The sequence below is a fragment of the Apteryx rowi genome, unplaced genomic scaffold (genome assembly GCF_003343035.1).
Source record: "Apteryx rowi isolate R43461 unplaced genomic scaffold, aptRow1 scaffold_364, whole genome shotgun sequence".
NCBI classification, from domain to species: Eukaryota; Metazoa; Chordata; class Aves; order Apterygiformes; family Apterygidae; genus Apteryx; species Apteryx rowi.
In genome coordinates this window covers 647775-661250 of record NW_020450130.1, presented here as the reverse complement: position 1 = coordinate 661250, position 13476 = coordinate 647775, and the positions used below count along the sequence as shown (strand labels likewise).

Below are 13476 nucleotides of genomic sequence, written 5' to 3'. Positions count from 1 at the left end.
GCTGCTTCTGCCCTATTTTATTGATTTTGAGGTCTCCCTTGTCCACATCACCCTGCACCCTTTGCATTCCAACGCAGACTGCCACTTGCGCAGTTGTCTGTGGGTTTTCATCTCCTCCCTCCCTTGTTCCTGCTTTTCTCACCAGGTTGGCCAGCCTGTTGGCAAAGATTCTTTCGCCCTGCTTGGTCAAGTGGTCTTGTCTCTCTCTAGCAGCCCTCAAACCTCTAAGATTTCCCACGGTCATAAAAGCCAAATCCTTGTTGTTGGAACCAGCTGCCCAACCAGTTCTTGACCTGCAGCATCCATCCACTCCTCCTCAAGCCCTTCCCCATCACCAACAGGAACAAAGAGAAAACCATGGCTCTATGGCATTTACTATTGCTCCCATTCTTGTGGTCATTCTTGATATGCTTCCAGACATCCCTGGCAGACCTGATAATTGGTGCCCGCGTGAAAGATAAGTGGTACCCACATGCAAGAGCAGCAGGAGAACAGTCAGAGGGCTGGACTGTCTTTGGCAGCACCTCCACAGTCTCCTAGATCTGAGCGCCAGCAGGAGGCAAGCCTCCCTAGATGACAGGTCAATCTGGCCAAACTCTTTCAGCAGGAGTCTTCCACTACTATCATTTACTCCTTCCTGAGGCCTCTGCGGGCTAAGGCTCAGCCAGCTCAGTTGCTTCCTTGGACAGAGCTCTCAGCCCTTCATCTCCTGCCAGGGCACTGAACCTGCTCTGTAGTTGCAGGTCTGCAGGTGGAGCGGAAGCCTTCCTCCTGGTGCCAGAATTCACAGACTTCCAGCCTATGCCATCATGGGAGTCTCCATTTCCCAACCTGATAAGCACAGACTCTTGTGTCCCCTCCCTCAGTACAACTCTTCAGTGCAGGCTCTCTGCAAGGTGTCAGAGAAGATCTGATCTTTCTCTTTATCATCATCATCTCTGGTGCTGCATAGTCTAATGACCTTCTCACACAGGTCCTTAACTTGGCAACACAGATCCTCCACCAGCACACACCTCCTACAGGCAAGAACACCATCTACCCCTGTGTCAGCCTCAGCAAGAGGTCCCAGGCACTGCCTGCAGCCCCAGACCTGCAGACATGCATCATCCCTTGGGAGCTCAGTCTGATTCAAGATCTCTGCTGTGCGACGGGTATTTGCTCTAGTAGGTGCTGAGGACTGAGCCCTGTGGCACATCACTATCATTTCTGAGTATGCATACACTGCCCTCAACAGAGTTTCTGGCCCCCTTCTCTGCATCCTTCTGCACAAACTGCTGTATCTATAGTCTACTTCTGCTGGCTGCACTCTGGTAGCTGCACTCTAGACCTGGTATTTATATAGGCCTCTCCCTAGCGTGAGCTCAAAGGGTGCTTGATCCTCCCTAATGAGGAGCCAGCTGGAGACAAAAGCTCAAAGCACCCCGTGATCAGGAATATCATTATCAGTCCTCAGCATGGTATCCCCCCCATCTAACTTGAGCTATCCAAAAAGTAGATGTCTAGTCCAAACTCAATGCCTAGACTGTAGTCTGTGCAGAGGGAAAGGTGGCTCCAGACTCCTTCCATCCAAAAGCTGGTGTCTAGGATTGTTCAGATTAATCTTTCTCCATTCATTGGCTGAGAAAGATCTGTTGTCATTCTTCTGGAGCTAAGGTGAACTGCATCCTCCATGCCACTTATTTGCTTGCTAAAAAGCAGGAAGCTCTGCCAGATTCTCTGAGCTAAATGCTAAATATTAACAGCATTTAATCCTGGCAAGAGATCAGCCTGGACTTTTAGAGGGGCTATTTTTTCTTATTGCTGTTGTTTTTTAAGGCATCAAAATATACTTCAGTTGCAAACATTAACCACTCAGATGACATTCCATTTTTGGCAAGCCTTCCAATCCAGCTGCCTTGTCACCATCTTGCTCCTCGCCTCAGATATGATAATCAATAACTATCATTTAACAAAAGCTGGCAAAACTCTGGCTCATAAATTGCAGCCACAGCATGACACAACAAGTAAGATACGAGGCAGGCTGAAAATTAGGCAACAGAGTTCTCTGTAAGACTGGGCATTCCTAAAGGAAAAGCACACTATGAGAGACCAGTTAAGAACTGTATTTTACAGTAGAACAATAGCAATAAATAGCTCATTTTTTGACGTGCACTTCTCTCATTTTAGCAATTGTGTTTCATATCCACAAAAATTTAACAAACTATTTAGAAATATGGAAATTTGAACATATTCCTGTGATCTGCAGTAGTCACAGATCTGTGTCATCTGTGAAGAAAAAACTATCTGGTGTAATATATTGCATGTAAGTTATTGGATGCATCCACACTAAAAAAAAATCAGGCTGATTTTTCAGGAGTGGAAGAGTCTATTCAGCCACATGCATTTTCTCACTTACTTTATATTTAGTTCAGCCTGAAGCCCAAGATGACTTATGTTTCGTGGCCTGAGTCTCCCACTGCAAGCCACAGAAAATAATTTGACATGATTGCCATTCAGTGTTCTCCCCTCTCCCATCCTTCAAGATGACATTTTTCAAGTGGACTCTGCTCACAGTTTTGTTCTCTTTCTTCTCTCTTTTGTGATATGCATATAAAATGTGCAGAAAAGCTGATGTATTTGGGTTTATGGGGATGTTGCCTTCAAGGCTGATCCCAAGAAGGAATGTATAAGATAATATTCCTTCTGTGGTGTAGTTCCAAAGTAGAGTGAGAAGAATAAAGAAGCATTTATCTATATGTGGCAGAGTCTTAGTCTTCCTCTGCACAGACATGTAAGTAACCATGTAAGTTGCAAAATGCACTGCAGCCTCTTAATCATCAATACATCAAATACATCAAAACAGAAGCCAGCACATCTGACAATGCCTTGGCAGCATCTTGGAAGAGCAAGCAAGCTAAGGGAGGCACAGTTGTGACAGACAAGTTCTGGCATAGGAGAAGACCAGGTTCCCCTATTCAAACATCTGCTTGAGGAAAAAAAGAAAGCTCGCTCCTGATGCTTTGCTCAGAGCATCTTTTTTCAACAGAGAAATATAGGGTTCATGTCAGATTCCACTAAAATGAAATGTACTTCTCTGGCTCCTCTGCAAGGGCAGTCAACAGACACTTCTGGCCACTGCTGCTAATGCAAACTGACTCTCCCACCAGCTGCAGTCAGGAGTGCCTGCAGATTTGTCAATCTGCCCTCTACAAGTTATTGGAAAGCCAAACGAAGGTGTCAATTTCAGTGCCACTTTGTCTTTTCAAAGTGACAGCTACCACACTGAAATCAGCAAGCCAGAATGGGGAAGATGCATCTGCAGGTAATTAGTAACAATCAAGAACTGCTCGGAAACTGCTGACTACAGCAGTATCGAGCTGGGCACATATCATTGGCTTGTAAATGGAGAGAGCACTTATGAACCATGGCAGCAAGCAGTAAGAAAAAGGATTTTTTTTTTTACTTAATATTTAATGTGGCATAAAAACAATGGAGAAAAATCAGATATTTGGCTGGTGGTCCATAACACAAGAGTGGTGGATAAAGCAGTACTGAGAACTGTCACTCAAATTTCTTTAGACATATTTCAGCAGGAAATGCTGACATGAATGCCAATGTTTAGCAGCCCCTTTTCAAGTCATATCTCCACTGTTTTGATCTGCCAACATACTGGGAAATGGGATCTGTTGCATCTCAACTCTCAGGATTGCTTTGTTATCCAAATCATGGCCCAGCAATAACAACAATGAAAAACTGTGATCATATGACCTCAATTCTCAGCTTCATTTGCATTAAAGTGTCTTATGATATGTCTTACAGACTTAAGACTGACAAAAGTGGACTAGACTTAGATCTCTTTGCAAATGGCAGCCCAGAACTGTCTCCAGACTCTCACAAAAACTGATGAAGCTTAAACTGCAGATATCGCCCTATCAAAAGTACTACATTACTTTTCTTGGCCACAGAAAACCTATTTCCCAAACTTTTGTGGGTCTATATTTCAAGTTCTTTATCCCAAAATATGAAGCTAAAAGCTCTCTGCACACCAATAGCCCACTCTGTGTATGCAATCACATATTCACAGTTCTGCTTTACACAAACCAGAAGACTTTCCAAAATAAATAATGTTTTCCACTAACAGATTTTTCTGGATATTACAATTCACTTGCCAGTTTTTTAGAAGTTCTTGGTCTCTGGATAACAAAGCTGTTACAAATGTATTTATAATCTAGTGACTTTTACTGGAAAGTCCACTGAGAAGTAAGGTCAAGCTATCAAGCCATTAACACCATTAAACACAGAATTCTGGACACTTTGCAGAAATTCATCCTCACTTTTACAGATGAAGAACTGTTTGGAAAGCAACAGGGTGGGGGAAAAAAAAAGATGTAGGAATGGGAAAGCCATTTAATTCTTAGGAGAAAATGGACTAGTTTGTCCAGAGCTATGGTTGGAGCTCTATCACCAAGTATACCTTCACTTGCATGCCTGGCACTTTACCAAAAACAAACAAAAAGCTATTTTTCTGAAGCTGTTCTGAAGATCTGCATGTCCTCTCAGCTAGGTATGAAAGCCTCAGGGGAGAGTGTGAGTCTCCTGTATGGTGTGTTTCCAGCACTATAGGGTTCAGATAATGCTTGGGTCTTCCGTGTGCTTCTAGAGTTTGAACAGCACTAAACAAGCATTATGGAGAAAGGAAAAATAACAGAAAATCTTTTTTAAAAAATATATCAAAAAGCAATAGGTTTTAAAACACTTTTCATATGCTCGTGTAAATCTAGGTTTTATGAATGCAGGTGTTAAAAAACTCTATAGCAATATCTAATTAAAGATATAAATACCTACTGCCTTGTAAGACACATGTTTTGTTATAGCCCTGTCACATTTAAGACCAATGGCAGGTTTTTTCTAGGTTTGTTGTCATAAAAACTGTTCCCTGTTCTCAATGAGAATTAACAAACATAACATCTAGAACTTTTGTTCAAGTGTATATAATGTCACAAGAACAACTCAGGTAAAATATAAAACAAGCTTTGCAGTGTCATTTCTATAGTCAGTCATGTTTTAACACATATAATCAGCCAGCTCTACACTACAGAACCAAACACTACGGAAGCAGTAATACAAGAAAATCACTAGTGACTCCTGAAAGTAAAATAAGGAGGAAATGGTTTCTCCCATACTCTGTCAGCTGTGGATACATGTTACTTTTAAAGACCTGACGTTTAACAAGTACACAGAATCCTGATCTGAGGAAGAAACACAAGGCTTCCCATAAGCTGCCTTTGAAAGAGCTCATGTTAGCTGCTGAAGAAACCGTGCTTTGCTCTTCGTCGTCCAAACGTAAAGATCAGGTATGTTCACTGCATATCAGGCCGCTGTTGCAGTAGCTGAGTTTAAATAATAAGCGAATTCTTTGCTGACAATTCAGCATCTTCAGTGGTCCATTCTTCTGGAACTCATGGATCAATCCTACCTTCCTCCAGAGACCGGATGCTAATGCAGTTGCCCTATATGATCCAATATAATCCAACCTCTTCTGAGACCCTCAGTAGCTGAGTCCACCAGAACTTCTTTGTCAACAGTTCCAGCTAAAACAGTCACCACTGTCAGCTAATCATTCTTATCCTGACCTTCTGCTGACATCCTCCTTCCCTTGCTCTCCTTTCTAATTCCCACACAAACCCTGGGGGACATATTTTTGTAATTTTCTTTCCACTTGGGCAATCTCCTCCCAAGTGGTGTGGTCAGCCCCAAATAACTAAAATACCACAGCATCTAGCAAATTCTAACTGTTGACGCTCAGCCTATGCCTGCTAAAGAAATGCAGATGATGTTGTGTTCCTAGAGTAAATAGTTACTTTTCAGCTAAATGCTCAGCCTTAGTGCACAATTATAATTCCCAAAGAGACCCAAAACACAGGTATCTGTAGGAAGGAAATGCATCTAAAATTCAATCCAGTCTGAAATATAATAAAAATCCCATCCGGTCAAAAACACCAGCCACTTTTATGAAAAACAAGTAATAAAACCCAAAAGCACAGGCAAGCATTCTCCTTCTCGGCTGTACATTGGTATTTAGGATGTAGCTGGTGTGGAGGGGCATATCCTGTCATGGTGAAAAGGGATGTGTTATCTGTTAGCTCAAGTGAACACTAACGATATATACACACCATGTATCTGACTTCAGACTGGCCTGCTATAAAGTCACACAGCTATAAGCAGATTTTTTTGAGTGAATGATGACACATCCAACACAATCCCTTCATAAAGGGTAGCACATTGCAATGTGCACACACACTCTTTTACACCACTTATCAGTGTTTGAAAATTCCTTACCTGTTACAATAGGATATGACTGAGGCCCTGGAACACTAGGTCCTATATCTGCAGAAGTAGGGCTTGTTATATTGGCCTTCATGTCATCTAATCCACCAGCTAATGATGCCATGGCTGAGTACTCAGTTGCCTGGAAAAAGAAACAAAAGGAATCTCAGCAATAATAAAATTACTGTTCAACAGCTTTTGCCTTTATGACAAAAGTAGACAAAAAGTAGATGCAATACAGAATTCAAAAACCTTTTGTTCAGTTACACAGGCCAGTTTCAAAGGCAATACACATTTAAACCATGCTGTTAAGTACTCAAAATACACTATAAGGGGGTCTGTGCTTATCATTAATGTTCTAGGAGAACATCAAAATGGGCCTCTTTATGAAAAGAGAAGCCAAATTAATCAACAGGTAACAGCTTTCCTTACTGAGGAAATTCTGTAGAGCAAATTGGGGGCTGTAACAGCTGAAGGAAAGTTATTTGCCTGTTAGAGTGACATGAACACTTGTTCATGCTAGTTAACTTGAACTCCCCTTATTCCAGTGATTACACTTGAAGAGACTAAAGAGCGGATGGTAAGTGGGGTGTCCAGTTTCACAGCTTCTCTCAGGAATGCAGCATTTTCTCATCATTTCAAAAACAATGAAGCACATGTAAATAAAGGAGTATGCTTAATGGATGGATTTGTTGTCAATCATTTCCAAATCCAAATGTGTTTAAAAATAACTCATCAGAGCGCAACTAACAGAGGCAGCGAACAGATGCAGCAGTTTGTGCAGCAGTTCGTGCAGAAGGGTGCAAGAAGGCACCTTCATTTCCAATCCCAGCAGTGTACACTTCTTCAGGTATGGTCATGACGCCGCAGAGCACATTCCCCAGCAGCTGTTGGAGTCGCTGCATCGGCTGTGTCAGAGGCTTGGACCCAGACAGACCCTCTGACAGCTGATGCAGCTCTACAGGTCTCGGGCTGCAGGGAGTGCTTGGGGCCTCTCCGGGAGGCCTGAGCTGGCAGTCAGCTCTCCTGCAGGAGCTGTGGTGCTGATGAGTTGTGTCGTCAGGTAAGGGCGTTACGGGAGGAAGTCAGTACGCTGTGTAGCATCTGAGAGGATGAGATGGAGATAGACAGGGTATTCTCGGAGATCGTACAGCTCCAAGAGTCCCAACCCCCCACAGCAGTGGAGTTGCCAGAAGGCTCTGGGCCATGTGAAATGGTACATAACACTGTAGAAGGCGGCTGGAAACTGGTCACTTCTTGTAGGAGGAGAAAGGCTCCTACTCCTCCTGAAGACTTGCAGTTGAGGAACAGGTTTAGTGTCCTCCAGGATGAGGAGGAGCTGGGCATGGCTGCAAGGGAAGCAACTGGGACAACAGACCCTGTGCCTTGCGGGAACACCTGGAAGAGGCGGCAGGTGACTGTTGTGGGGGACTCCCTGCTGCAGGGGACGGAGGCGYCTATCTGCCGACCTGACCTCTTGTCTACAGAGGTTTGTGGCCTGCCGGGGGCTCGCATATGAGATGTCATAGGAAGACTGCCAAGGCTTGTCCACTCATCAGACTGTTACCCTCTGCTGCTCTTCCACGTGCGCACTAATGATACCAAGAGCAAATGGTAAACCATCAAACAGGATTTCAGAGCTCTGGGGATGGTGGTCAAGGGTCTGGGAGCCCAAGTCAATTTATCCTCAATCCTGCGAGGGAGGGGGACGGATGGGAGGAGGTGGAGACAGACTTTCCAAGTTAATGACTGGCTGCGCCACTGGTGTTGGCAACAGGGTTTTGATTTCTATGACCATGGGACCCTGTTTGAAGATCGACAACTGATGGCAAGAGATGGGATCCACCTCACTAAGCAGGACACACGTGTCTTGCCAACAGGTTGGCCAACCTGCCAAGGAGGGCTTTAAACTAGGAAAGGTGGGGGAAGGGGAGAGTTACAGAGACAGGGTAGTCAGCAAAACACAGCTCAAGTCGGAATGCCTCCAGTGGATGCATGCAGCCAGGGAAGTGTGCACAGGACATGGCTACAGAGCATCCTCTTCTATCCCTCCTGGGAAACCTGCATGCTTGATCACCTCTCTGAAATGCCTGTACACCAAAGTACACAGCATGGGGAATAAACAGGAAGAACTAGAGATCTGTGTGCRATCGCAGGGCCATGATCTCATTGCCATTACAGAGACATGGTGGGATAGCTCACATGTCTGGAAGGCTGTCATGGATGGCTATGTGCTTTTTAGGAAAGACAGGCCAGGAAGGCGAGGTGGTGGAGTTGCTCTTTATGTGAGAGAGCAACTGGAATGTATGGAGCTGTGCCTAGGGGTGGATGAAGAGCGARTYGAGAGCTTCTGGGTAAGGATCAAAGGGCAGGCTAGCATGGGTGACACTGTTGTGGGTGTTTACTACAGGCCACCTGATTAGGAAGAAGAAATAGATGAGGCCTTCTACAGACAGCTGGAAGTAGCATCACAATCCCAGGCCCTGGTTCTCATGGGGGCTTCAGCCACCCTGATATCTGCTGGAAACACAACACAGCTAGGCACAAACAGTCCCGGAGGTTCCTGCAGAGCATTGATGATAACTTTTGGCACAGGTGGTGGAGGAGCCAACAAGGAGAGGTGTGCTGCTGGACCTCGTACTAACAAACAAAGAAGGGCTGGTTGGAGACGTGAAGGTCAGGGGCAGCCTTGGCTGCAGTGACCATGAGATGGTGGAGTTGAGGATCCCGCGAGGAGGAAGCAGGGCACTAAGTAGGATCACAACCCTGGACTTCAGGAGAGCAAACTTTGGCCTCTTCAGGGAGCTACTTGGAGGAATCCCATGGGTTACAGCCCTAGAAGGAAGGGGTGTTCAAGAGAGCTGGTTAATATTCAAGCATCACTTCCTCCAAGCTCAAGAGCAGTGCATTCCTATGAGTAAGAAGTCAAGCAAAGGAGGCAGGAGACCTGCATGGATGAGCAAGGAGCTCCTGGCAAAACTCAGCCAGAAGAAGGAAGTGCACAGAACGTGGAAAGGGGGACAGGCCACTGGGGAGGAATCTAGGGACGTCGTCCGAGTATGCAGGGATGCAACAAGGAAGGTCAAGGCCCATTTGGAATTAAATCTGTCAAGGGATGCCAAGGACAACAAGAAGGGCTTCTTCAAATACATCAGTAGCAAAAGGAAGACTAGGGAAAATGTGGGCCCATTGCTGAATGGGGTGAGTGCCCTGGTGACAAAGGATGCAGAGAAGGCAGTTACTGAATGCCTTCTTTGCTTCAGTCTTTACTGCTCAGGCCAGCCCTCAGGAATCCTAGACCCTGGAGACAAGAGAGAAAGTCTGGAGAAAGGAAGACTTTCCCTTAGTCAAAAAGGATCGGCGTAGAGATCATTTAGGCAAACCTGACACCCACAAATCTGTGGGCCTGAATGGGATGCACCCACGAGTGCTGCGGGAGCTGGCGGATGTTATTGCTAGGCCACTCTCCATCATCTTGGAAAGGTCATGGAGAACACGAGAGGTGCCTGAAGACTGGAAGAAAGCCAGTATCACCCCAGTCTTCAAAAAGGGCAAGAAGGAGGACCCAGGGAACTACAGGCCAGTCAGCCTCACCTCCATCCCTGGAAAGGTGATGGAGCAGCTCATSCYGGARGCCATCTCCAMGCATGTGGAGGAAAWGAAGGTGATCAGGAGTAGTCAGCATGGCTTCCCCAAGGGGAAATCATGCYTAACCAATCTGATAGMCTTCTRTGAKGGAATGACTGGCTGGGTAGATGAGGGGAGAGCAGTGGATGTTGTCTRCCTWGACTTCAGCAAGSCTTTTGACACTGTCTCCCAGAACATCCTCATAGACAAGCTCAGGAAGTGTGGGCTAGATGAGTGGACAGTGAGGTGGATTGAGAACTGGCTGAATGGCAGAGCTCCGAGGGCTGTGATCAGTGGCGCAGAGTCTAGTTGGAGGCCTGTAGCTAGCGGTGTCCCCCAGGGGTCAGTACTGGGTTCAGTCTTGTTCAACTTCTTCATCAGTGACCTGGATGAAGTTTGCTGATGATACAAAACTGGGACGAGTGGCCAATACACCAGAGGGCTGTGCTGCCATTCAGAGAGACCTGGACAGGCTGGAGAGTTGGGCAGAGTGGAACCTCCTGAAGTTCAACAAAGGCAAGTGCAGGGTCCTGCACCTAGGAGGAATAACCCCAGGCACCAGTACAGGTTGGGGGTTGACCTGCTGGAAAGCAGCTCTGCAGAGAAGGACCAAGTTAACCATGATCCAGCAATGTGCCCTTGTGGCCAAGAAGGCCAATGGTATCCTGGGGTGCATCAGGAAGAGTGTTGCCAGCAGGTCGAGGGAGGTGATCCTCCCTGTCTCCTCAGCCCTGGTGAGGCCACATCTGGAGTACTGTGTCCAGTTCTGGGCTCCCCAGTACAAGAGAGACACGGCACTACTGGAGAGAGTCCCGCGGAGGGATGATTAGGGGACTGGAGCATCTCTCCTGTGAGGAAAGGCTGAGAGAGCTGGGCCTGTTTAGCCTKGARAAGAGAAGATTGAGGGGGGATCTTATCAATATATACAAATATTTAAACAGGAGGATGGGGCCAGACTCTTTTCAGTGGTGCCCAGAGACAGGACACGAGGCAACAGGCACGAACTGAAACACAGGAAGCTCTGTCTGAATATGAGGAAAAACGTCTTTACTGTGAGGGTGACAGAGCACTGGAACAGGTTGCCCAGAGACGCTGTGGAGTCTCCTTCTCCGGAGATATTCAAAACCCTCCTGGATGCAATCCTGTGGAACGTGCTCTAGGCGATTCTGTTTGAGCAGAGGGGTTGGACTTAGACCATCTCCAGAGGTCCCTTCCAACCTCAACCATTCTGTGATTCTGTGATCTGACTATTTTAAGAAGCTTTCACATAATGTGGGAATTTTTAAATCTCATTAGCCAGAGTTAGTGTAAATGACCACATGGCCTCAGAAATCAAATTGACACTATCCTATGGCTTGGAAAAGTCCATATAGCTATGACAATTTGCATCAGCTGAAACCAATCCATATGTTCAGAAGGACTTCTGTGTATGTGGCAGAAAGCTTATCTTTATTTGCCTTTTTCCATAATTTTTTATCAGAGCCATTTATACAAAACTGGAAAGTTTCCTTTTAAAGTTCTCTTTCCTCTATTACTATCTTCACTTGAAGTTTTAATCCTTTGTTTGTGAGATCATAATCATGTCCATAACAATCAGAGGCTTATGACTTTAAGTGAAGAATAGTCAGATGAACTAAAAATAGCAATTTTAAGGATGATTTCCACTGTATTATTGCAGTCTGAGTCAGTGTGATGGCCATGCAGAGCTGAAGTACTGAAGGGCAAATCAGGCCCCCAACATTTTTCAAGCCATCAAATCAAATGGTTAGCTTTTTTTTTTTTTAAAGGGAAACAAAAGATGTCTTGCGTGTTGTGACTGTCTCTAAAGAGATATGTAAATATCTTTGCAACTTTCTGGGAAGTGTCCAAGAGCTCCAGCACACAATTTGAGGTTTGCCACGTACTCAATGCAGTGTTTTGGGTCAGATATCTCTGTTTTTGTCTCTGCTGTTCAGATCTTACTCAAACAGAAAGGAATTTATATTGATAGCCCCATAGTAGCAGGTTTATATCAATAAAAGCATGTTTCTCTTGAAGGCACAATCTCTATGAGGCACAAGTACCTCCTGTCATCTTGAAAGATCTCCCATACAAACCTCTTCCAAATGAGTGTGTCAAATACATTTTGCCAACATAAATAGCTGCTGGTGATCCTTGTCACTTCACTCTACAGGGTGCACACTACAGGGTACTCTGGACTGAAGACTTCTCAGGAAGGGCCAGTCTCCTATTCTCCTCCCTAAGTTTTGCATTAAATTTGTCCTACTCCTTAGCCCTTGCAGCTTAATCCCGCTTCTGAAATTCGCCTTGCCGTCATGTATCTTCACTCAGTTCCTTTCTTCTAACACTTCTCGCTGAAATGTGCTGCACACACCTTTGCTTCAGCCCCATTTCTTCTGTACCTTGGCAATCACTGCCCTTGGTTAGGGCAAATCCTCAAGCAACCATCCCCTATTGTCCGATACCAACAAGGGTCCAGCCTTTCCGCTGTCTAAAGGTGCAACTAAAGAAAGCTTCTTTTTCTGGTAACCGATTTAGTTCCAGATCCTACCAGAAACTGTCATTAAAGAAATCCTGTTTGGTTCTATGTATTACAATCCTCAAACTTCCTGCAGCTCACTTCAGCTGACCACCGATGGCCTTAGCCTCTGTCATTGCTGCAAGATACTTTTTACAGCTCTGCAGAGCAGAGCAGTTAGTATACATTTCAGCATTCCCATATCATTCCACATTGTCCTATGTCTGTAACTCCACCTTCCCTCTGCGTTGGGTGTATGTACATTTAACTGTACAGGAGGGCTAGTTGACTCCCTAAAGCACTAATCTGAAAAAAAACAGTGGATGAATAAAAGCAGGGCTGAAGTCCTGTAGAGTTGTCCTGGACAGCTGGTGATGTAGTAGGAGTGGGAAATGGGTAGGTAGGGCAGCAGAGAAAAAAGCTGTCATTTTGCTGTGCTAGGCTGCAGTTTGGTATTTCTGATATGAGGAAAAGAGCACACACCATTCCCTGTGGAAATGAGTCCTTATTTAATTCCTGATGCTCTAAAAAAGTTTGTAAATCCACCATACTCAGAGTAATAAATCTCTTCAGGGCTTCCTGACATATTCTGATCCATAGCCATCCCATAGGCAGAGCATGAATGTGGTTTTATACCTGCGAAGGGGGAGCTGATCAATTTATAGCTTTGGCTTACCTGAGGGAAAGCATCCAGGTATGCCAAATGTTAGGTCATGTGCAGACCTGGGGCAAGTAGATGCAATTCTACTCTGCTTTTATAGGCAGACAGCCGTATGACTCTAGTTCCTTTCACAAACACAACTATAACCAATACAATTCCCTGCCAGCAAAACCCCAGATTTAAGAGTTTAGAGCAGACTGCAATGTTAAAGTTTTACATCTTTCCTCAGTTTTAACTTCCTCGTAACTGATTTTGGAGCAAACTATAGCAGGATTAGGTCTCACATTTTAACTGTAATGACCTGAAAACACAACATTAAGTAAATTCAAGCTAGGCTTGTCAAGCTAAAAGGGATTTATCAGTT

General features: G+C 45.0%; 1 protein-coding gene across 3 annotated transcripts in view; it reads right to left on the bottom strand.

Annotated features, from left to right (window-relative positions):
- PAX5 (paired box 5) overlaps positions 1-13476 on the bottom strand; it is a 185620-nt gene that overhangs the window by 83311 nt on the left and 88833 nt on the right. For all 3 annotated transcript variants that reach the window (XM_026073256.1, XM_026073257.1, XM_026073258.1), the window contains exon 7: positions 6319-6448. In XM_026073256.1, the coding sequence (XP_025929041.1) occupies positions 6319-6448 (130 nt within the window). The remainder of the gene's footprint in view (positions 1-6318; positions 6449-13476) is intronic.